Source organism: Pollachius pollachius (genome assembly GCF_949987615.1).
Source record: "Pollachius pollachius genome assembly, chromosome: 19".
In the NCBI taxonomy this organism is placed as follows: Eukaryota; Metazoa; Chordata; class Actinopteri; order Gadiformes; family Gadidae; genus Pollachius; species Pollachius pollachius.
The window spans coordinates 20,417,055-20,442,844 of record NC_136952.1 but is presented as its reverse complement, the minus strand read 5'-3'; the positions used below and the strand labels follow the sequence as shown (position 1 = coordinate 20,442,844).

At 45.0% G+C, this 25,790-nt stretch overlaps 1 protein-coding gene across 1 annotated transcript; it reads right to left on the bottom strand.

Moving 5' to 3' along the window:
* Positions 1-1,383: 1,383 nt before the first annotated feature.
* On the bottom strand, positions 1,384-25,790 carry LOC307090356 (zinc finger protein 281-like). The gene is made up of 7 exons (XM_079756955.1): positions 25,674-25,790; positions 23,219-23,724; positions 22,627-22,734; positions 10,170-10,293; positions 8,512-8,595; positions 6,397-6,515; positions 1,384-6,016 (listed from the first exon to the last, which is right to left on the bottom strand). The coding sequence occupies exons 2-7, from the start codon at positions 23,645-23,647 to the stop codon at positions 4,406-4,408; spliced, it is 2,475 nt and encodes an 824-aa protein (XP_079613081.1). The 5' UTR covers positions 23,648-23,724; positions 25,674-25,790; the 3' UTR covers positions 1,384-4,405.

The following is a 25,790-nucleotide window of genomic DNA, read 5'->3' as shown; positions in this document are numbered from 1 at the left end:
TGGCAGGCATCAGTTTATGTTATGTTATGTTTATGAATGGCAGTGGCATGGCCACCCTACTCACTGTACCTTGCACATGTTTAAAATAAAAACATGACTATATGAACCTGTGTATTATTTGAATATCTTAGTATTGAATGCAAAATAACAAGGTACATTTATACATGGCACTATAGGACCAGTTTAATATAAAACACAATTTTATACAAAATATAAGTAGGGGGTCCCTGCTCCTTCTCTCCATCAGTTTGGGGGTCCTTGGCCTGGAAAACGTTGAAGACGTATTTGGATCAATATTATTCAAATACTTTTTGAATAATATTGATTTTATCATTTGATACTTTTGTTTTTAGTCAAAGCATTTAACCATAATGACTAAGTGAATCCAGATAGCTGTATGGTATTTGGGCTGCTGCAGGTACGATTAGAGAGCTGTAAAGAGAAGAAAAGACCATAACTAGAACCTGAACCACCCCAACAGATGTTTCTCACTGCATTATCACAGGGCATTTCTAACCCATGACGCTCCAAGTACAGCACTTACATCTCTAGTAAAGCGACTTTAAGAGGCAGGTCAGGTCTCTTGCTCTTTACACCAATCTCTGAATGATGTCAGATTTAGAAATTGATGGGAGTATAAAATTAAACAGAATAAAATGTATCAGAATAAATGTAGCATGAATTTATCACAATTATCTTACAATTATTTCCAAGGCTAATTAAGTGTTTACAAATAATGAAATGAATAATGACCTCTGGAGGCACTGCATAACCTAGGCCTATACCCATTTTTTAAATGGTAACAAAATAAATATATATTTATTACAAAAAAAACTCCCGTTGTAGCTTTTGATCGTCCAATCAGAACATAGAACACATACCGGAGTAGGGTGGGCTAGGGCGCGGCGCGGAGGTCCGCTGTACCGGCCCTTGGGTCGTACCTCGTCTCCCCATTAAGAACAGCTGCTGTGTCCACCCCCCCCAGAAAACCCATTGACTGTGCAGGTGTATGATAGACTTATTAAAACGTAAAGCAGGTCTAATAAGTAAATCTTTCTGGGTAGTTGTCATTGAGATTCTTAGCTTGTGTCCATCCTTTATGTAGCATCTATATTATGCTATTAGATATTAACATATCTCATAAGACAATGGTGTCAGCGCCAGGCTCTTCTCTTACCCTAAAATGGTGAAAACCCTTCAAAGAAAATAAAGTGTGCCAGTCCTCATTAGTTGTAATAGTATTTGTTATTGTAAGTGTTAATCTGTTAGGAAATGTCTGAAGTCAGCATAGAGGAAAAACCTTCTAAATGAAACCATAAAAATTTCAAAATAAATACCAACCATTTTTTTTATAACAAATGCTTTTTTTTTTATTGGCTTCTCTAATCCATTCATAAAGTTAACAGTTACAGCCCTGGAAACCATTTCACAAAGGGATGCACAAGGAACCCAACCAAAGGGAGAACGGAGGTTTCTGCTACAAAATGTGGTGTTGAGATGACCTGAAGGAAGCCATGGGAACATGGTATCGTCATACAGGTCAGATCAAGACACCCAAAAAGAATGAACACATTTTTAGTGTTTTGTAAATTTTTGTAAACAATGTCCTTCTACAGATCATATAAAAACACATTATGGCGAGTAACAGAAATACCGGATATAGGATGAGAAAAAAAATAATCGTTCTCCCCTAGGCATTGAGAATTGAACACTGCACGGCGTGAATGCTTTTACAGACCCAAGAGAAAATAAAAATAAAATTATACATTTGCATTTCAACGAGTCAATTGCAGTCTCAAAAAAAGAAAAAATGTAAACACGGGTGCTGTGTCAGATGATTAAACAACCTATCCTACAAATGTTTCCACAACATACAGGAAACGCACATCCCTGCTTTTTAACGCGTCAATGATATGAGGTATATTTAGGTCAATCCTATTGGTGGACATTTCTCTCCCCCGTCCGTCTTTTGCTCCATCTCTAAACTGCTTGTTCCTCCCTCTTCGCCGAAAGCATAGTGTGTGTGCACGTGAATTAGTAAAGCTGGTCATCAGTCAGTCTTTGTTTCCCTGCAAACTGATGTGCTTCAAAGTCTCGTGGCTGTAGAGCTCACAGGTGTAGGAGCCGTTCGAGCCTGGCTGGCCGGACAGCGGCCCTGGAAGACAGCCAAGGCCATGGTTCTCTCGTGAGCGCCAACCGCCCTCGCAAGAGCGTGGGGGACTGTATGAGATACTAGTTGTTGGTGGTTGCAGTGGGGTGTGGGGGAGTTAACAGAAGCGTAGTGTGCCCTGGATCACTGCAGTGTGTGATCTTTGGGGTTGATAAATCAAAGAGGTGGCAATAAAGCGAAACAGGATTGTTTTTTTTGAACACGCTTCAAACCAGGCGTGTGCAGCGAGAGGAGAATAAATACAATGTAACAGGTTGTGGACGCATCCAGCGGTCAGAACTTCCAACAGTGTGATTTAAAAAAAAAAAAAAGTCGTAAAAAATAAACAGCGATTCCAGCATTTCTGTCCCTCTCTCAAGACAACTTAAATACAAAAGAGGTACTCGCAGAATATTGTATAGTAAGAAAGTTATGGCATTTCAATTTTTTTACATTACCCACCCACCCATTAAAAGAGTACATCTAAATGCCCATGCATATCAACTCTTATCTAAGCCCATAGACTCCTTACTCCCCATTCACAGTTTTCTCCTCGTTAAAAAATAATGTTAACCATCAGTCAACACGCGCACGTCCGGATGGGTTCCTGTCAGATCAAACATTGGTTTTGTTTTTGAAAAAAAAATAAAAAGTGCTTTTTGATTAATTTGATGAACTGGAAAGTCCCAGCGAGGATTGGAATAGACCAGGTATAGGGTTAGGGTTAGGTATACAGCACGTCCTGCGCTGAGGGGCCCCATGGTGAACCAGGGGCCAACCAGGGGCCGCATGGTGAACCAGGAGCACCGCGTTAACCAGGGGCCACACGGTGAACCAGGAGCACCGCGTTAACCAGGGGCCACACGGTGAACCAGGGGCCACACGGTGAACCCGGAGCACCGCGTTAACCAGGGGCCACCAGGGGCCACACGGTGAACCAGGAGCACCGCGTTAACCAGGGGCCACACGGTGAACCAGGAGCACCGCGTTAACCAGGGGCCACACGGTGAACCAGGAGCACCGCGTTAACCAGGGGCCACACGGTGAACCAGGGGCCACACGGTGAACCCGGAGCACCGCGTTAACCAGGGGCCACCAGGGGCCACACGGTGAACCAGGAGCACCGCGTTAACCAGGGGCCACACGGTGAACCAGGAGCACCGCGTTAACCAGGGGCCACACGGTGAACCAGGAGCACCGCGTTAACCAGGGGCCACACGGTGAACCAGGAGCACCGCGTTAACCAGGGGCCACCAGGGGCCACACGGTGAACCAGGGGCCACACGGTGAACCAGGGGCCACCAGGGGCCACACGGTGAACCAGGGGCCACACGCTGAACCAGGGGCCACACGCTGAACCAGGGGCCCCACGGTGAACCAGGGGCCCCTGGTGAACAGTGGTGTGAGCGCACGTTTAAAAACAACAAGAATCCATGTAAACTTGTCACGAGGGGCCCTTTATAAAGTAAGACAGTGGATGTCTTCACATCGACCAGCCGTACCGAACCTCCACAAGCTGTACAGAAACCACAACATGGAACAAAGTGGAAGCTTCTGGAACTTTGTCGTGAGTAAAAAAGAAAAGAAATAAGAAAAAAGAAAGCTTTTTAGTCTTAAAGTACACCTGTAAAAAGTGTGCTCATTGCATCTCAAAATACAATTCTTATTACACAATTTTGCCTATTTCCTGAGTTAATACATTTTGTAACAGACAATATATACTTTTTTTGCCATTTGAATTCTGGGCCTTTCCCTGCAACAAACATTATTGAAACGATCAACATCAGTTATTACTTTACAATGGCCTGGTGATCACTAAAACACACGTTTCAGAGTAAGAAATTCAACAAAAATAAATCAAGCATGTTCATAGCTACCCTCTAAATGTCTTTAAATTACATTTATGTCTACGGTTTATGTTCATATCTTACCCACTACTCTACAAAAAAAGAAAGACTAAATACATAGTACAAAAAAAAGAGTATTTTTTTAAAATTGCATTTGAGGCCATGGAAGACCCTCCCTGGTGAGTATCACCTCTGCGGCGTCCCCTCCCCGTGTTCCTGTTCCTCTGTTCCTCTGTTCTTCTGTTCTTCTGTTCCTCTGTTCTTCTGTTCTTCTGTTCCTCTGTTCTTCTGTTCTTCTGTTCCTCTGTTCCTCTGTTCCTCTGTTCCTGTGTGTTGCCGCGCTACGAGATGCAAAGTAAGAGAAGGAGGGAGAGGCTCCCTGCCGGACCCCAGGGCCCACGTCTGACCCTTATCTGAAACTTTGGCTTGTCGGGGTCTTGGCCCCCGCGCTCACCGGCTCGCCCACATCGGCCAGCAGACTGGTGTACCCTGAGAATTCGGAGACGGCCGTCCGTATGCGGGGGTCCGCCTCGCCCCCGGGGCCGTATCCCCCCAGCGGCGTGTGCCGCCCGGACTTGAACTGGGAGCCAAAGGCCTGCGCGAAGTTCTCTATCTGGTAGGGGGATTCCTTGGGCCCGTCCAGCGCCGCCGCCAGGTCCGGGTATCCCAAGCCGCCGGGGGCGGCGCTGGCCCCACCGGGCCCGGCCTTTGGACCCGGGGCTCTCTTGGGGCCCTCCCCGGGGGACGACAGGTCCTGGGGAGGCCGCAGCCCGAAGGCCCCGGGGGAGTGCTGCTTCTCCAGCTGCTCCGTCAGCTCCTGGGAGGGGGTGAGCTGCTGCTCCGCCCCCAGGTGGAAGGCGGGCTGGGCGGGCGGGCCCACCAGCAGGCCGTAGTGGCTCGACTTGGAGCTGGAGGCGGCCGAGGAGGCGGAAACGCCGGCGGACGGGGGCGGCGCCACGGGCAGCGGGGAGGCGACGGCGGGCGGGTAGACGCACTCCAGCGCCGACGTGGAGTACACGTGCTTCTCCGAGAACAGCGGCCCCGTGGGACTGGAGCTGCTCGCCAGCAGGGGGAAGGGCGTGGGGAAGGGCCCGCTGGGGCCCAGGCTGGGGAAGGGCCCGCTGTGACTGGTGCGCTCCAGCGCCTGGAGGAGGAACTTGGAGTACTCGCTCATCACCACCGTCTTGTCCCCGCCCGACTCGTCCTCCTCCAGCTCGGGGGTGACGGGGGCGGCCGGCTGCAGGTCCACGTGGTGGGGGTGGTCTGAGAGGTCAAAGTTGACATCGAGGTGGTGCTGGTGGTGCTGCTGCTGGTGGTGCTGCTGCTGGTGGTGCTGGTGCTGTGTGCCGTCGGCCTTGTGGGAATAGTGCTCCAGCAGGCTCTGCAGCACCTCGTCCGGGATGCCTGATTTGTCGTGCTTGAGCTCCAGCGGCGAGTTGTCCAGCATGGCCAGCGTGGGCTCGGGCCCCAGGGAGCCCTGGAGGACGCCCGCCCCGTAGTCGCTGTTGGCCGCGTGGAGGTAGCGCCGCTTCTTCACAAACTGCATGGCGTCGTCATAGTTGCTGGTGGTGGCCGCGCCCTGTTTGGCCGGCCCAGGGCCCTGCAGGAGACCCATGCCTTGCTCCGTGGCGCCGGGCTTCTGGGAGAGGAGCTTCTGCCCGCCGGCGTCGTCACCCAGCATCAGGCTCTTGCGGCCGGCTTTCTTGGACATCAGCTTGGGCGTGCGTACCGGCGGGCCGGAGCCCGCCAGCTGCTCCATGCCAAAGTCCTGCAGGCCCACGTCCCCGGAGGACGGCGGCGCGCCCGCCACGCTCTTCCTCCTCTTGCGCTCGCCCCCCTCCCTGTCTTTGGCCTTGGCCCGCTTGCGGCCCGAGGCGGGGGCGTTTCCCTGAGTGAGCGAGTAGCTGCCCTGGCCCAGCTCCGCTCCGCTGAGCTCCAGCATGCTGGGGTCCAGGCCCCTCTTGATGGCTTCTCCACAGGTTCTCTTGTGCTTCAGCAACCGGTCGGTTCTGGAGAAGAACTGATGGGGAGGGGGGGGGAATGTAACAGTTTGGTACGTTATGCCTTAAATCATCCCATTCTCAGGCCGTGTAGTAATCAGTTTCAAAGAGTGGGATAGTGTGGGACACCTTGTATACAAAATATCAGTTCTATTATAGTATTGACCTTATGAATATCGATTAATAAGGCCTTTCCTCTGTGCAAGCAGTGCATGGAGCAACATTTTAACATTTAGGATGGGGAAAGGGCATCAGACTACAGTTTGAGTCTGGAACCCAGAACATTTAGGCTGGGTTAGGGTTAAACCCTTGGTGTTAGGGTTAGACCCACACTATCGTGCCCTGTTGGTTTAATCATCAGCCATAGCAGAAGAGGCTGAAGGCCCCTGATGAGCCCTACCTGTTGGCAGGTCTCACAGCGATAAGGCTTCTCGCCGCTGTGCGTCCTCTTGTGTCGCTCCATGTGGTACTTCTGGATGAAGCGCATGTTGCACTGGTCACAGCAGAAGGGCTTCTCTCCTGCAGAATGAAGCGATGGGTATTAATAAATAGAGAGAATGATCCGTGGGTTCAGAGAATTATCTATGGTGACATCAGGCTTCATGTACCTTACAGACTCACTGCTAACAGAGCCGCCACCATTTACTACATCTACATTTTTCAAGTACCAATGCTTATTGTTAAATGTCTGAAGTTTGGACCCATCCCCCCTAGCTGGTTATTGCATGGGGTCAATAGCAAATACCCAAATCAAAAAGGAACCTCTATCTGAAGTTCCAGTGTGTTGTAATCATGTTGCAACGGAAACTATGCAGCATTCAACGTGGATCTCTGACCCAGAAGGGTCTTTCGAGTAGTGTGATTACTATAATTTTAACATTAGCTCCATCTTTCCCCACCCGTCTCCTCTGTTCATCTCGGACGGACAGCTTAAAAAAGTGCTTCAGTTTAAAAGAGCTCAGCCACTTTGAGTGTACAGGAGGGTAAGACCTATTATTTTACATGTATTCAAAAAGAACTAACGAAAACCGCAGTTGAAAATCGCATAAGCGTGTATTGATATTTGTGTCACAAGAACACAATTGGTTCGGTTTAAAGCTATATTGTAACACTTTCAAAACATTGGTTTGAAAAACTAATCAACCCTTGTATGCTTGAGTCTAGGTTGGTTAATTTCTGCCCTACCTTCCTGACATTTCCCAGACTTCACAGTAAACCACTGTATTTGTGCACAAAGAACCATGACTATAAATAAAGGTTGACACTGAGCTGCTGGTGACATGTGTACTTTTCAAACGACAGAGCGCTATTTGGGGTGGTGTGGTTGGTTTAATAAGAACCGCAGCAGCAGTTGGCTGCTATACATACAGACATGCTTTAAGTTGATGTCAGGACGTTCCTGGTGGCCATGTACCACTGGCTGAACTCACCCTACCTCACTAAATTGTGGCTGATAAATCTATTTTTGTCTCCTCAGCAATGCAACAGCGAAGACTTTATTGTCTACTATTATATATCCTGCTTCAAAATAAGGCCATAATACATACCAACAAGATAAAAAATATATTTATAAGATATCGGAGAAACATTTAAAAGAAAGAAGGGCTTCTGTATTTTAAATGGTATTGAATCATACCTTTGGGATTTCAAAACACCCTGCTAACCCTCGTAATGCCGCCCATGCCAAGTATACCATCACATTCTGTAGAATTAGGAACTTGATAAGTCTTCTATGCGTTTGTCACATGACCAAAACACACAATGAGTAAGTTTCACAGGCTATATTGTAACATTTGAGGTACATTCCTTTGGGGGACATGTCAATGCTGGAAGGCTACTGTTATTATTATATATGCAAACGAAAAACAACAAATCACACCGTTGAGACTTTACAGACAGTCCTGAGGTACAATATATGTATTGTGGCCCATCACGAAACTGGATTCATTGTGAGACATTTTTAGTTTGGTTTTTTGGTTTGTTGACAAACGCAACATGCAATTTTATCTGCAGTATAAATTCAGTGTGATGTTCAATATTCACTATTTTTTGCTTCCTAATAATAGCTCATTGAGAGCAGATTTATTTCGGATAGGTCTCGTTTACACATATTTCCCCAATGCCATACGATGACCATGATATTAGAAACACTTCTTTCTTATCAATATCAGTGGTTTAGAGTGTGACAGATCGTTCAATGTCTTTAGAAGAAGACTTATCTGAAAGACATCCTTTTTCAACAAGCTATTTTGTTTCATAAAAAAATCTTTTCAATCGTTCAGGTGTGGACATGGCATGCTGTGGACGTGGTGTACTGTGGACGTGGTGTACTGTGGACGTGGTGTACTGTGGACGTGGTGTACTGTGGACGTGGTGTACTGTGGACGTGGTGTACTGTGGACGTGGTGTACTGTGGACGTGGTGTACTGTGGACGTGGTGTACTGTGGACGTGGTGTACTGTGGACGTGGTCTAGTGTTCAGCGTGTATGGAGAGGTAGAAGGGTGGAGGCTCACCACTGTGGATCTTCTCATGTCTCTGCAGCAGGTACTTCTGGATGAAGCTCATGTTGCACTGACTGCACCGAAAGGGCCTCTCACCTGTGCGATCAAGAGTACAACCACCAGCTCACCACATTATTTTACACTCTACCTGCACCCGTCACAACGCCCCCCTCCAGCTCAGTGCTGCTTCGTCAAAGGCCGCTCCACAGGGTAAGGGTTCGGCCACTTGCTCACCGATAGCTACAGGCTTGATAGGCCCTCGAACCCAGTACCTTTCAGCTGGGGTCCACCATCCTAGCCCCCACACTAGCAGGTGTGAAGTATACAACATCTCTCACAGGGTCATTGTTGCAAGGAAAACATGAAGTTAACTGTAATAACATAGACAAGTTTCAATGTGAGAATATACAGGCCTGTATTATTCCTACACATGAATGCCCGGTCATAACAAGTCTCACAAGGTTCCCATCTTGGGGTACAACTGGAAATTACTTTTCCTTTTATTATAAAATATAGATGTTGAGTGCATATACATTAACTCTAGGACTTCTTAATAAGCCTTGTGATGAATTCTAAAGAATGATTGTGTGTAATGAATTAATAAATCCTCCAATAAGTTAAATAAATACAAAAGACACCATTAAGCCATATACAAACCACTGATAATATCCCAAAGAAATACTGTGGGGTTTGGATGGTATTCGAAAGCCCATGGTTCATGAACTGGTGTCCAGTTCCCAGCAAAGAGGTGACTAATGGCACGTTCCCACCGGTGGCTGCGGTTCGGTTAGTTATTAGGTATGGAACTGTTCGCGTTCCCATCGCCCAAAGTGCGCGGGTCCAGAGTTAGCTGGGTATAGCTGTACTTATCTCAGTGCTCCTCCTTTGGGGTACCAAGCGGTCTGAAAGGGTGCCAACAAGTTCAAGCTACACACGCCGTCCGTTGATTGGTCGAGAGAATCGGATAATAACAATCATACACATTACCCGCAAGGTATTTCTGGACAATGGCGAAAGCTTTTTTATTGAAGAAAATGTCACAAAAAAGTTTGCCGTCCTTCTTGGACGTCCTCCATTGTTGCTCTTTGTTTATTGTGTCGCGTTCTTCTTTTCCTTTGATTTATTAGCAGGCTACACTGTGTCGGGCTGCTATGAAAAGTCACGATGCTTACTTAGCTGCCGCGGCATTGCCATCCGGCTTAAACGCCGCCCTACCATAAGGGTATTGTCGGCGGTGAAAACGTGAGCCGTAACTGAGCAGCACCTAAGCACACCTACACTATGGGACCTAGTCGTACTGTGTCTAACCACAGCGGCCGGTGGAAACGCACCATAAGGCTTCTCACACTGATGAGCCACAGCTGACTCCCAGCTTGCTTCAGTCCTAGGTCTGCTTATAGACCTGGCACCAGAGGCTGGCAGTGTAGGCCTTAAAACATATCACACGGACTAGGTCACTGCCATCTCCGGAGTGGGGCAACATTATTATTAGTATCCTTGCTCATAATGTGTTGTGATAAGGAGATAGCGAGTCAATTGGCTGTTCTATTTGAGGGCACCTCCTGAGTCAAAGAGCACTGGTGTTGAGGAGCCGGAGGGTGAAACAGGGAGCGCAGAGACGAGGCTGGTGCAGGGAGGTGAGGCTGCTGGGACCACCGAGAGCCACTCACCTGTGTGGATGAGCACGTGTCTGCGCAGGTGGTAGGAGCTGCGGAAGGCGGCGCTGCAGTGCTCGCAGATGTGTGGTTTGGAGCTGGGCGACAGGCAGGGGCCGTCTGTGTCCAGCAGCATGGCCTGAAACCAAACATGTGTGTTTAACCTTTTTACTATTTTTACCAAATGAGGAATAGAGTTAACTTCAGTGCTTATGGATAGGGTCACTGACATCACAGAGGGGGTGGTGTTGAGGTGATCATTAGCGCTAAATAGCAGCAGCTGAGGCTGCAGGGGAGTCTCAGAGAGTGAGACTCTACACGTTGCCCAATGTGAAGGAAGCGTGCTCAACGGCTGCTCTTTAAAGGACGCTAGGTCATAGAACGCCCACAAGCACTGTTCCAATGTTGACAACACTCGGAAATTCGCGCCCTTTATTTTTCCGAGATTTTTCATGGATGCATCGATGGATCCTCAGCGAGCAAAAATATCCACAATCCTTTGCGTTCACACTAGTGATGGGTCGGTCGCGAAAGATTCGGTCAGAACGGACGAATCCCGAAGGTGAACGACGAGAACTGATTCCCAAAACAAGAGAACTGATTCTTTTTTCTTTAAACATATATCAAAAATATGGTCACGTAAATAAAATATAAAAGCAAACTTCTCTCCCTGCGACCTTATATCGATTGAGTCTAAAACGTTCTCATCGATTCAGCTAATGAGAGCAGATATCGCGTTGCCATGGCCCAAGGGTAAACAAATGATAAGGCACCACCACACAAGTTAACTAACCATCGCTGTAGGCTTCAATATCATGGAAGCACTTTGTTTTCTTTATATTTTGTTCTACGTCACATTTACATGATTTAATAAATTATTGTTTTTACCTACCAATACTCGTTTGGTCTAGTTGCTAACGTGCTTCACTGCTCATTAGCGCTACTTGGAAGACACCATTTAATTCTTACTGCACCCCATTATGTATTAAAGATATTTATGAAAAAAAAAGGCACATATGCGCTTTATATATGCTTAATATTTACATTTAACCTTTGTAATTTCACCAGAACATTAGAAAGTAGTAGGCTAAATGCATGTTGATTAACATTTATTCCATAATTTCCAATACCCTGGCAAATGACGTAACAAACCATTTGACTTAACGAACAAATCAAACGAACGAATCGTGATAGTGAACGGAACTTAAAGAGCTGATTCCCGGAAAATAATCGTTTTGCCCATCCCTAGTTCACACGCTGCGCGAGATATTTAAAAATTGCGCATAGAAAGCAATACACATTGCCTTACACAAGTGAAGTTATTTGAACGTTTCAGAAATATTTTGTGCCGTATTGCTTTTTATAGATTAAATATGTAAATGCAAAAAATAAACCTGTGCGATTTCTTTCAAACGTTTTTGCAACGTAACATAGGCTATATTTTGCATGGATTGATTTGTTTTAATATGTAAGTAGTAGGGCTGTAAAGATAGGCGTAGTGAAACCGAAATCGCGACGCTCAAAGCCACAAACCTGTCTCTCAGTGTGAGAAGACCGAAGCGCGACAAGCCCTTTCATAATCCCATTATCCTCGAGTCCAGATCCAGCCACATGATATGAGCTGTTAGTGCCAGGGTTTCCGTTGTCCGGTAATAGAAAAATTAAGTGTCAGACAAAATTGTATCTCTCCGGTCAAATTGTCCGGTTGAAATTTGCTAATAATTTGTCTAAATAATAGTCTGCTGACACCGCTCCTCTTATCGATGCCGTAAGTCTGTGACGAGATGCCCTCGCTGTGGTGACAGCACTCCGTGGCTACGGAGGATTGCATTTCTCCACAGCCTGCGAAGTCCTCATATGCGATACGAACAACATTATTCCAGAGTGGGCCAAGCGCGCAAAAATATCCTGTGTGATCCCTGTCTCTAGTGTTTTGTGTGCTTTGACCGGCAGTTGGTCTGCTTATAGGTCGGAATGAAGCGGCCACCGATTATTGACAGGCTGGGTACTTTATTCTACCGGACTCATTAGTTTCTTCCGTAGACACACACAACCGCTCACTGTCCTCACTCGCTAACTCAATCGTTGACGTCACTCCCCCCCCCACACATACGCTACTCATAACACTATGCCTCGTTATTGCGAATCAGACGTTCATGTTTTTTCCCATCTATTTGAAAGTTAAGCTATTAAACAGGTTGCTTTTTTTTTTATTGCTTTATTAATTATTTATTTGACACTAATATTTTCAAATACATAAGCCTAAACCACAAAACTAGTTGAGGGTTTTTGACTACCTGCAAGCATCCTCCAACTGCAATCTTTGGTTATTTATTTATTCATATTGCTGTACTTTAATAGTATTCTTTCTGTTCAAATCTGTTCAGTGTTCCAAATTATTTGTTATTAAATGTTACATTAAGTTAATTGTTGTATAACTGTTTAAATAAACTGCTTTTTAAATTTAAAAAAATCATGGGATGTATCGAATCGTGGGTCAAAAATCGTGATACAAACCGAATCGAGAGTTGGTGTATCGTTACAGCCCTAGTAAATAGGTGGTGTTTAAACAAACTACTGTAGCCAATAACAATTTCAACAATTAAAATATTAAAATATTTAACACTGGAGCAATATTTAAAAAGCGGAAGCGCTTCCACACTAGCAAGTCGTTCCAAACTCTGAACGCTACAAACACTGGGCGGCACTCTAGTCTCATCTCCATAGGACACATCTAGCAAGGAAGTGTTCTAGCAAGGCTGCAGCCTTCACTTTGGGAAACAGCCTCTGAGTTTAAAGTCTCTGGAGGTGGCTCTCTGTAGATGAGACTCGAAGTTTGTTGGATTAAAAACAGAGGTTTTGTTGAGGACAACTTTTTGGTTGCACCACTGTACACAACGGGAATCAAAGCGCGGGCTGGTCACTTGGAGACGAGGTGCCGGTGTGGCGTGACACAGAGCGGTTTGCCTACGATGGCTGTTGACCTGCGGTGAGTACCTCGCACTTAACCCCCTAGCTAGGCAAGATTGAACTCACCCAGGGAAAGGGAAAGATTAAGACTAAACCGGATGGCGATAGCCGCAGCAGCTACGTTAGCATTTTGACCTCATAGCAGCCCAACACAGTGTAGCCTGCTTATAAATCCAAGGAAAAAGATGAACGTGCGCAATGAACAAAGATCAACAATGTAGGACATCCAAGAAGGACGGCTTTTGTGCAACATTTTCTTGAACAAACGAAGCTTTTGCTGTTGTCCAGAAATACCGCGCGGATAATGTGTTTGTTATTATCCCCCTGTGTCACGGAAGTGCGATTCTGTCGACCAATCAACAGACAGCGTGTGTAGCTCGAACTTGCCGGTACCCTTTCAGGCATCTCAGTAACCCAACGGAGGAGCACTGCGAGAAGAGTACGGCTCAGTCCGGGTCACGCCCACTTTTTGCGGTTGAAACGCGATCCGTTCCGCATCTTAGCGAACTGAACCGACCCGCGCCCTCCGGTGGAAACGCGCCATTAGTTGTCCCTGAAGAACTTGCCTATCTAACATTAGTTCCGCATTACATTAATTAATTTGCACGCCAGTTTTATTTAATTTAAAATACACGTTTCAACTCGAAACGAGTTGAAACGAAAGCATCATTTTTGACAGTTTTGCATACTTAAGGCACAAACTGAAATTAGATTAAAGATAATTTAAGGCACAAACTGAATAGATTCAAGTAACTGAAGCACAACAGCAAAAAGTATAAGTACTGGTGGGCATGGATATCAACAGAACTCCACTCGCAGCGCACGGGCCAGAACAACAGAACATCAACAAAAATATATAATGTGAAGGACGGAAATACAGTATGTCTAAAACATTTCCAGTTAACATAACACATAAGCCCACCTACTGCATCACTTATTCTTGTTCAAAAGAATGAGCATGGAGCCCGCCGTGGAAAAGACTCTCCGCTGAAACGGAGGTCGCTGGTATAGCCAAGTATTAAATGGTATTAGTATACACGTTTAATGAACGATATATAATTAATATAGCTAATGAATATATTTAATTAACTTTAGGCAAAAATTAAAAAGAATCCGCTACAGCTAAAGTCGAATACCCACGTCATTTTGAATAATCAAATAACAATGCCCATCCCTAACACACACACATACATACATACATATGTACACACACACGTGGAGGAAATCATTATTTGATCCCTCACTGATTTTGTAAGTTTGCCCACTGAAACATAAATTAATGGTCTATGATTGTAATGGTGGGTTTGTTTAACAGTGAGAGACAGAGAATCAAAAGGAAAATCACATTAAAAAAATATACATAAATTGATTTGCATTTCATGAGTGAAGTAAGTATTTGATTCCCCATCAACCATAAAGGATTCTGGCTCCCAGAGATTAGTTCTTTCGCTTTAAGAAAGTACTCCCAATCTCGTTTAGTGCTGTTGTGATTAGTCGACGTAATCGACAATGAAAATTAGTAGATGGAATTTTTTTTGTCAACGAGTCTTTTTACTATTTACTGCCTATTTATTTTTGTTCTTCCGTCTCAAACGGCTCGCTGTAATTCACCTCCACACAAGTCTGTGCGCTGTGCGCAACCTGTTGGTTAATCTGCTATCCTCCGTCTTCCCCCTCCCCTCGCCTTCACTGCTTTGATATGAAAAATGTCTGCGGCAGGTGAGTTCTCAGAATCAAGTCGAGCAAATCAGGCCAACTGGTAAAAGAGTGTGTCACGGCTTTCAAACATATAAACCATAAAGCCTATGGCCGCCTCAGGACGGACTGGTCAACGCGCTGGGGCATCACTTACATGATGTTTTGATTGAAGATCGGCAGGTTGTAGTGGCTGTGTGCGTGAATGAATGAACGTGTGTGTTGCGAGCGTATGCGATTTCAAAGTAACAAACAAACTCAAAAACGATGCATGCATCCGAAACTATTTGTTCAAAACAAAATAAACAAAATCAAAAACAGCTTTTTTGGATTTTGAATTTTTTCTTCCGAATAAGCAACGCTTCCATTAAATGGAAGAAGCACAAAATGACTGTCAATCTCCCTTGGTCTGGCTGGCAAACTCCTTCTCTCCGCCAGGGTTAAAAAAAAAAGGTGTCGTGGATGGGTCTTCTAGCACGACAATGACCCAAAACACACAGCAGAAGGCAACAAAGGGGTGGCTCAAGAAGAGGCACATCAAGGTCATGGAGTGGCCCAGCCAGTCTCCAGAGCTTGATCCCATTGAGAATCTATGGAGGGAGGTGAAGCTTCGAGTTGCAAAGCGACAGCCTCGAAACTAGGGATCGACCGATTAACGGCCGGGCCAATTATCGGCGCCGATATTCGGCATTTTGACGCATATCGGCATCAGCCTTTTTTTTGATCCGACGGCCGATAAGAGATCAATTTAAAACGGGGTTATTGTGGCTCTGATGCAGCCGCGCCTCTCTGTCTGCTGTCACTACGCTGTCTCCAGCATTGTCCCACCCACAGCACCATCTGATCGGTTACACGCTCTGGTTACACGCAGAGCCACGACGGGTAACAGCCAATCAGCAGTGAAAGCTGTGCATGCACAGTGCTCACACACACACGGCAGAGAGGAGAAAAGGTTATGTCTGGTTTGGTTTCGAGGTAAGTTAAGGCAGCAGACTCTCCCGAAATTGTAATAACCATCCCAGTCCTCTACAACTCACAACTACTAGTAACATTACTGTGAGCCCATTAACATTATATAAACATAAGCAGCACACGACAGCTCTGCTCACAGTCCGGCGTCCAGGCATGCCTGTTAATCACTCGAAACAAGGTTGCTGATAATATCGATATGGAAATAGTCTGTGATAGTAGAAGTCTGTGTGTGAGTGACAGTAAAAACCTAATAAACTCAAATCAGTCCAGTTTTATTGCAGGAAAGCACGTTAAGCGGTGGTTATACTTCTACAACTGCGTAATGCGCTATCCAACTGCGTAACCACGGAGCCCCTCGAGCCCTTAGGCTTTAAGGTGAAGGCTGATTAGCTGTTAGCGTAACGTTAGCCCAGCGGTCCGCTTTCTCCTTCTCTGGCTCTAGACGCTCAGCAGACTGTAGCGAAACTCTACAACTCAGGACTACTAACGTTACTGTGAGGCCCAATACGTTAGCAGCAGCTGTCTGTTCCTATGATAAACACTGATTATTAAAGTGAAGATGCTGTAGGCTATTTAGTGTTTTTTAATGGTTGAATCACTTGAAACAAGGTTGCTGATAATATTGATAGGGAAATAATCAGTGATAAAAGTAGTGTGTGTGTGTGAGAGAGAGTAAAATTCAGTTAGTTTTATTGCAGGGAAGCACGATGAGGGGATGGCTAGAGAATAGTGTGTGTGTGTGTGTGTAAGCCACATGAGAAGCTGCAGAAACTGACAGCAAAGCACAGTCTGTCTGAGAGAAAACTGTCGGGCAATAATGGCTGTTTAACTAGGGAACTATTTATTTGAATGTTCAGTTAACTTCATTAGAACACCCTGCACTTTTTCTTTTTGTTTGAATTTAAAAGAAAGATAAAAGGTTAACATTTCAGTTCAGGAAAATTTTAGCGAGCCATTTATTTGTTTAAATTGTGTTATGTTGCAAATCTGATAAGCTGTTGTGTTTATTAAACATATGCTTAAAGGCATTTAAATGAAGTTAAGTGTTGGAGTTTGTATTATTCAAAATTTTGACGCCAATCTTTACCTTTTTCTGTAAATTAATATCAGCTCCAAATATCGGTTATCGGCCGCCTTGACTACTAATAATCGGTATCGGTCCTGAAAAAACCATATCGGTCTATCTCTACTCGAAACCTTAACGATTTGGACAGGATCTGCAAAGAGGAGTGGTCCAAAATACCTCCTGAGATGTGTGCAAACTTGGTCATCAACTACAAGAAACGTCTGACCTCTGTACTTGCCAACAACGGGTTTCTCCACCATGTACTAAGCCAGTGGTTCCCAACCTGGGGTCCGCGCCCCCCAATAGGGGGCGCCAGAGATCGCAAGGGGGGCGCACAAGTGTGTCTGCGCTGAGGTTGTGACTTGTGAAAAAAAATAAATCCACATTAAATGTATAAAACCCCAATAACATCCAATTTGATAATCGAAACGATGTTTAATGCCAGTTAAAACATATCATTGGTCCACATTTAAATTCATAATTATGTGACCTCTGAACTTGCGTAAGCAACCTTCCGGTCAGCTCGTGGGTGGCGGGCAATGCTGATTGTTTCCCTCATTAGTCGGCCTCACTTTACACAGAAAGAAAATGTCTGTGAAACGTAAATATACAGATGGTTCGTCTGTACCAAAGAAGAAAACAAAGCAATATCTCGAGAGATACATCGATTTTGGTTTTATGGAAGGACTGGACAGTTTTCGGCCAGAATGCGTCATTTGTGGCGAGAAGCTAGCTAATCAAAGCATGAAACCATGCAAACTGAAACGACACCAGGAGACCACACACCCCGAGACTATTGGTGAAAGTCGAGAATATTTTGAGAGAAAGAAGCAATTGGCACTATCAAGAAGATCCACGGACATCAGAAAAGCTTTTGAAAAAGCAGGTACTGATTTACACAGAGCCACGGAGCCGTCATTTGACTTTTTTTAGGCTAAAAAGCCGCGCAATATTGGAGAGCAGCTAATCAAACCCGCCCTCCTGAAAATTGTAGAGAGGATGTGTGGACCGCAAGCAGCTGATAAAGTGAAAACTGTCCCACTCTCGGACAACACTGTGAAAGACAGAATTGATAAAATGGCTGCAGATTGCCAAAACCAGCTCCACGAGAAGCTGAGGAATGCTAACTTTGCCATTCAGCTGGACGAAACAACAACCGTGTCAGACGAGGCCGTTCTCATTGTTTATGTGCAGTATATTGATGGCGAGGACTTGAAACAAGACATTCTTATGTCTACAAATCTATCAACAACAACAACCGGCCAGGATATATTTCTGGCTGTGGACTCATATCTCTCATTCAACAATCTGCCCTACGAAAACCTGGTTGCATGTTGCACTGACGGAGCCGCAGCAATGATGGGAAAGAACAAGGGGTTTAACAGCCGACTGAAGGAAAAAGTCCCAGGGTGCGTGATTTTCCACTGCATGATACATCGGCAAGCACTGGCGAGTAAAAAACTTTCCGAAGACCTTAGTAACACCCTGTCAACTGTTGTTAAAGTTGTAAACTTTATTAAAGCTCGCCCAACAAACAAGAGACTCTTTGCCCAGCTGTGCGAGGATGAAGCGCATCAAACACTTCTTCTACATACGGAGGTGCGCTGGCTATCGCGTGGACAAGTGCTTGTGCGTTTTATGGAACTGCAAGAAAAAATTAAGGAATTCTTACAAGATCACAATCGACCACTGTGTGAACAGCTGACTGATGCGTTTTGGATTAAAACGGCGTACCTGGCGGACACGTTCGCGCTCTACAATGAGACGAACAAGCGAATGCAGGGACCTGAATCAAACGTCATGCAGTGCAAAGACGCCCTGGACGCTTTCTCGCGCAAACTGGATTACAGAGTTCAAAAAATGTCAAACGGGGAATTACATCACTTTCCACTGCTGCTGAAACAGTCTGCTGGCACTGTGTGTGCGTCTTTACGCACCGAGTTTACCCGCCACCTGAACCTGCTACGCGAGGAGATTCAAAGCCGCTTCGCAGACATCAGTGAGTACTTATCAAAGGAAGCGTGGGTAGTGGACCCCTACACTTTCACCCTCAAGGATGTGGAATACCTCGGCTGTGAAGATGAGCTTTGTGATCTTCAGGCTGACTCTGTGGCAAAACAATACTTACAGGAGAACGGATTCAAAAAGTTTTGGATTGTCAAAGGACAAGCTGTTGCTCCCAGACTGGCCAAACACGCAGTAAGGAGGGTTATTCTGCCATTCAGCACTACATACCTGTCTGAGACAGCATTCAGTGCCCTTGTGACAATAGAAACAAGAGCCAGAAACAGACTTGATGTCCACCAGGACTTTAGACTGGCTGTCACAACCATCACACCTGACATCGCATCCCTGGTCAAAGGTATGCAAGTCCAAGGTAGCCATTAGTTTATGAATTAATTTACTGGCACAGAGTAAAAAAAACGTAAGGAATAACTTGTTTACTGTTATTGATCTTTACTGTTATTATTACACATAAACGTGTATAGCTGTGTTCTATAGCTGTTCTGTTCATATTTTTATACACTTTGTGTGTGTGTGTGTGTGTGTGTGTGTGTGTGTGTGTGTGTGTGTGTGTGTGTGTGTGTGTGAGAGTCCATGTGTCTATATACAGTGTAAAAGCAGGAGAATAAGAACAAAAGCCTACAACTGCTGTTTATTTTTGCAAATAAAAGTTTGTAATTAATCACTCTATTCTTTTATTGTGTGTATGTGGGTCGGAGTTAGGGTTTGGGGGGCCTTGCTTGTCTTGGACCCTGGCAGGGGGGTCCTCAAGGAAAAAAGGTTGGGAACCACTGTACTAAGCAATGTTTTGATAAGGGATCAAATACTTATTTCACTTAATGAAATGCAAAACAATTACTATATTTGATTTTATGTGATTTACTGGATAATTCTTTTGAGATTCTGTCTCTAACTGTTGAAAAAAACCTCCCATTAAAATGATAGACCTTTCAATTCTTTGTCAGCGGGCAATATTGGAAAATCAGTGAGGGATCAAATCATTGAATTGTAATGAATTAATGCCCTTAAATATGACTACTTTAATGCCTTTTTGTAATGTAATGTAATGTTTGTTTCCCTGGGTAAAGGGACATTAGCACCCCCTATTGCCTATTGACCATTTACATTTACATTTAGGGCATTTAGCAGACGCTTTTATCCAAAGCGACTTACAATAAGTGCATTTGTTACAATAAGTACATTTGTCATAAGAAGCGAAACAATATATCGCTGTCGGTACAGTAAAGATGTTCATAGAACCAAGTGCAAGTATTACAATCGCTAGGCTAACCCCTTCCCCGTGTAAAGCAACGATAGCAGCTACTGTAGATGCTACACAATTAAGTACCTTGAATAAGTGCAATGTACAAGTGCCAGGACGTACAACATTCAATGGCGGCTGTGCATTGGTTTCTATGCAGAGTCGAGATGAACTCTGAACAGGTGAGTTTTGAGTCTTTTGCGGAAGCTGGTGAGCGACTCTGCGGTCCTGACATCGGTAGGGAGCTCGTTCCACCACTGAGGTCCCAAAACAGAGAAAAGTTGTGACTTCGCTGATCGACCTTTGCTTGCTCTTAGCGATGGCGGTACTAGACGTCCAGCTGAGGTAGTTGAGCGGAGGGATCGAGCTGGGGTGTGTGGCTTTACTAATGCTTGGAGGTAGGCAGGGGCAGTTCCATCGACTGCCTTGTATGACAGCACCAACATCTTGAATCTGATGCGAGCTATTACAGGGAGCCAGTGGAGGTCTCGGATTAGGGGGGTTACATGTGACCATTGCTTCAGGGAGGACGTTCCTCTCTCAGCCTCCGTTGACTCCCATTCAGTTCCCTGAAAGTGTTGGCGGGCTGGCCACAGCCGAGCTGCGGAGCCCGCGAGGAGGATTGACCTGTTCTATAAATGAATCTTATATTGGCTTAACACTGTGAACAACATTCTGAAAAATCCATTAACATCCACATTTGCCTTAAACAATGTTAAGCTTACAGCCCATGTAAATAGTTGTGAAATAATGTTCTTATTGTTTGTTTAATTGTTTGTTGCTCTGACTGTTTGATATTGTGGAAAGGATGTTAGTCAATGATTCAGAGCATGATGCATTTTAAATGGCATCCATTTTGGTTTTGTGTCTTCATTTTTCTAAAAACAATTGTAGCTGAAAATAAACATAGCCAAATTACCACCAATAGCTTCGGTCATTGAGGGCAAAAATAGGCCCAATGATAGGCCCAGATTTTTTTTATTTAGTTTTACAAATCAAGAGTAGCCCTGACTAATTGACTTTGCATCCTTTCCTTAGCCTTCCTTGGCCTGTAGTCCAAGACATGCTGCCCAACAGCTTTCAAAGTACAATGCTGCCACTTGTGGATTTGTATCAATTGACATAATTATCCCTCCCTGCTATTTTGTAGCTCACCAAAACACCCTGAAACAACTTACATACTTATGCCACCATACGCCACTAACAGTGCAAGCAGGCCAATGACAACCAAGCGCGCAGTCCATCCTCCCTCACTTTAAAAACACCAACCGCCACTGGTGTAGATATAGAGATAGAGATATATTTGGATTAGGGCTGTCAAAATTAGCACGTTAACGCATAAACGCAATCTTATTTTAACACGATTAATAAAAATGTAGGCACGCTTTTTATTCATATTGTGATTTTGAAAGGTTTCGCCCACATAATGTCAACATTCATATCAGAAATCGTTTTTGTTTTTAGTCCCACTTACTTACATTCAATTACAATTGCAGCAAGTGACAGCCTGTTTACAATTCCCAAATCTGTTCTAATTATTTTAATTGAAATACACTTGTATTTACTTGTATTGTACATATTAACTGCCTGTTTACAATTCCCAAATTGATGGTGTTCCGTAAGTTTCATATTCAACCCACACTGAGAAAGTCAATAAAAGAGCCTCGAGTTCACTTGGGTCTAGTTTTTGCTTATTAAGTACATTTGGTATGAATGATAATGTGTAATTCCATTTGATAATCTAATTTAATTAAAATTGGAGTGTATATAAAATATGATTTTAAAAGTGTGATTAATCGCGAGTTTACTCACCAATACTATGCGATTAATCGCGATTGAAAAATTATCGTTTGATAGCCCTAATTTTGATACATTAAGGAATTATTTATCTGTCGTAATTAGATCAGACAACATATAACTGAGGAAATATATGTAGATTAGAGCTGTCTCAAACTATTATTTTTCAAACGATTAATCAAGCGATCATTTGTTTGATTAATAGACTAATCTAAGGATTAATTTAGACAGCCTATAGGACAGAAAATTTGTATTATTTGTGTCATATTCTATCAAGGGACACCCGGGTATAAATCACACGTCCGGTTTAAGCAAAACAACGCAAGCAGGTATCCTGACAGAGCTCCAAGGGGTTTCCTTTTGCTTTCTGCCATCGCTTGCTGTCGCAATTGTTGTCGTTTGATTTCTTCTTCTTCCTTTTTAAACTATGGCGTCTGTGATTCTGCCTATCTGATGCATTACCACTGGACTGGAGTGTGGGACAAGAGTTAATCGAGTTGTTTGGGGCGACGTATCGCCGCAAATCATTTTCTGTGAACAAATTTTTGTAGTCTAAGTCTAATGGAAAATCTGATTTTAATATAAATTCATTATTGCTTAATACCACATATACAGGAAAAGATTTAGTAGCTTAAAGGAAAACACAAGACATTCTTCTGTTTTCTTACAAAAAATGGGATTATTTCAGAGAAGGTTAAACGTCTGACCTTGGCATCGCCTCTCTTTCTCCGTGACTTTCCGCCCGGCCCGTCTCCGTTCTTGCGCCCACGTCGGCCCGTCTGCTCCTTGGGTTCCCTGCCGGGGCGGCCCGGTACCTAGGAGACACAAAACCCTGGGTTAGCCCCCACACAGTCGTACTACAGTACAAAACAGGCTCAGATGACCATAATGCAGATGACCCCGTCTTCGGATAACACTCGTTTTGCCTTTAAGTGGCTCTGTTTGTTTGGCTTATTCATTTCAAATGGTTCCTGGATTCCTAGCCTGGTTCACTAGATGCGGTTCATTGCACAATACACCCATGTTCTATGTTATAAAAAAAGACAAGGATTCCATTCAAAATTCTCTGGTTCAATAGAGACTAGAAACAACAGACTTGGGGCCTCAAATCAAATGGAAAACATAATTGAAACTAAAGAGTGATGCGTTTTCAAAACGAATAGGGAGTCTGCAGAGTCTGGTTCACAGTCAACCTCAAGCACTGCCCACGATATGCCTGAGAAGAAGGGCCTCAGAGGATGAGGAGATCATAACAGAGTATATAAACAACCCCCGCCCCCCCCCCCATGCCGTGCTCACCGGTTCCCCCAGCGGCCGCACGTTGGCCAGGTTGAGGTCATGCAGGAGCATGCCCTGGTGGTTGTGGTGATGGTTGCCGAAGGAGATCTCCAGCATGTCCTTCCCGCCGGCAGCGCCACAGCTGCCCGCGCTGGAGGCGTACACGGGCATGCGGTAGTCCAGCTCGCTGAGGCGCTCCTGCTTGATGCCCATGCTGTGGAGGAAGCCGCCGTTAGCGCCCTGAACTCCTGGGTGGTCGGGCGGCGAGTCCCGCTCCTTCTTCAGCACCATCTCTGGGGGCAGCTCGCCCATGACCGACTGGGAAGACAGGCGCGTGAAGCTGGTGACGGGCGGCAGGTGGCTGAACATCAACATGCCCGGCGCAAAGTTGGGGTCCATTCCACTGTTGCGCAAAAACTCGTTTCCCAGTTTGTCCTGGATGATGCTCATGGCGGCGGGGGGGCAGTGCAGGAGGGGTGAGGGAGGAAGGGAGGTGAGAGAACTAGAAAAGGATGCAGTAGGATATCCTACAAGAGGAGAGAGAGAGGGGAGAGAAGGCTGGGTCAACTTGAGGACACAAAATGAGTTCTGTAAACCAGTTATCTTATCTATTGGTTCTCAAGTCCACCTTTATCCTTTGTCACCAATAATGACTTCAAAGGATTAATAGGCTTTAGTCTACTAGCGAGTGACAGTTACTGTAAACCCTGATAAATCATCTTGCAAAATGCTAACTAGGGCTAAATAAAGGCCATTTGGCTGTGAGCTACTGACTTCAGTGTGTTAAACCAATACAAAATCAATAAAATAAAATTAATTCTAATGTTTTCAATCTGTATCGGTTTTTGGGTCAGAAAATACACTGAAATAAATGAGACTTTAGTTACAGAAGTACTGGGGGAACCTCATGTCCCGTTTCTGTATAAAACAATTGTAGTCTGGACCACTCTAAACTAAAATGGAAAAGGGGCATACATTTGACCATATCAAAAATAAGATTAACTTTAAAGACCAAAAAGAAAGACTTATGGTGAAACTAACTGCATGTGAAGCATATGAGCTCCCAAAGGTACTTTTCTCCTGGAGTATAATGCAACAATATGCCATAAAACACTAGACATGTCCGATTATGTTCATATTCTGAGTAAAATGGGATAGAATATTCTAATACGTTAAACAAAGACAAAGCTAAATGCATATACCTTTCAACACACTACAATAATATTAAGTAGATGGAGCTCCATCGGTTATGTGTCAAGATGGTAAAAAAATAAATCAATCAGCTAGGTTCCAATAATTCACCATATGGAGCAAATGTCTACCACAATGTCCTCCTCCGGAATAACAGAGCTGTTCTGCGAGATACTAAATCACATCAACCCTGGATGTGACCCACAGCCGCACCACCATTTTCAATAACATAACTTCATAGTATCTCACATTCTTAAAAGGTCTAGTCTGTATTCGTTTAGTCCCGATTTGCTCGGTGGGATTGGGCTCCATACACTTGGCATAAACAGATATTAAAGGTGTAGTCTAGCACGCTGCTGGCTCGTCCTGGTGCACCTATCACGATGAGTCGAGGGCTCTTAAAGGACGCTGTCGGGTCCCATCTCACAGCGACCGTTGGGCTCGGCGACATGTTATTGTGTGGCGGACGAGGAGTCTTTTGTGATGCATAGTAGCGCTCCAGCTAGTTAGCATAGCTAGCCAGCTAGTCACAATGAGACAATCGAGCTTATCAAAGCAGTCTCCCTAGAAGCTTCATCCTTCACCTCGGAAACCCACCGAATCAATCACTGTGTACGCACCCCAACTTCAAATATCAACGAGTCGTAGCATTCAATCCCACAGCCTTTGTACTTCAACCCTGATACCAAGACTCCCTGTCGCCAGATCAGTCCTTATTGTGACACAAAGGATGGTTTAACAAACCGTGTCGGGTCTAAAAACACCATCACACAAAATCATAGGTGCCGAAAACCACCATAAGGTTGGTTGTATTAATGTGGCGTGAGTGCCCAGAAGGAGCCCTCATCCAGCCCAGTCTCAGGTCCAGGTCTCTGACGAGGACCAGCAGTCTGGCGCTCTATTTATCGGTGGTATAATTAGAGCTGCTAGCGCTCCCCGCTACATTTAGCCTCCAACGTGCATTCCTCGGTACATCTGGCCTTTGGATCTCACACTAGGAGGCTAGATGAATATGAAAAATATCAACCGTATAACATCAGAAAGGCATACTAGCGAGCTAGCCGACAGCTCCTCCGGCCGGGAGCTAGCGGCTAGCTCCTCCGGCCAGAAGCTAGAGGCTAGCTCCTCCGGCCGGGAGCTAGCGGCTAGCTCCTCCGGCCGGGAGCCGCCACATTACGGCCCATGCAACACAAACAATGCTGCTGCCGCCGAGCGCCGCTCTTCTCCACACATCTCACGTTCAGGAGGTTAATCCTGAATATGGGTCCGCGCGTTTTCCACTCACCTACACATCGCAGCAGCGGGTTTGAAACGAGTGTATTTTCTTCCCTTGTTCGCCACTTTCGGGGTTTTATTGCCAAAACATTGTTCTCCTGCGGGCGCTGCTTTCTTCCATCTTGTC

Excerpts from the sequence above, each read along its gene's own strand:
- LOC307090356 (XM_079756955.1), bottom strand. The coding sequence starts at position 23,647 with ATGAGCATCATCCAGGACAAACTGGGAAACGAGTTTTTGCGCAACAGT. Across the intron at positions 22,735-23,218 it reads TGCGGCCGCTGGGGGAACCG|GTACCGGGCCGCCCCGGCAG; the intron begins GTGAGCACGGCA and ends TGTGTCTCCTAG. Across the intron at positions 6,017-6,396 it reads GCTGTGAGACCTGCCAACAG|TTCTTCTCCAGAACCGACCG; the intron begins GTAGGGCTCATC and ends CCTCCCCATCAG.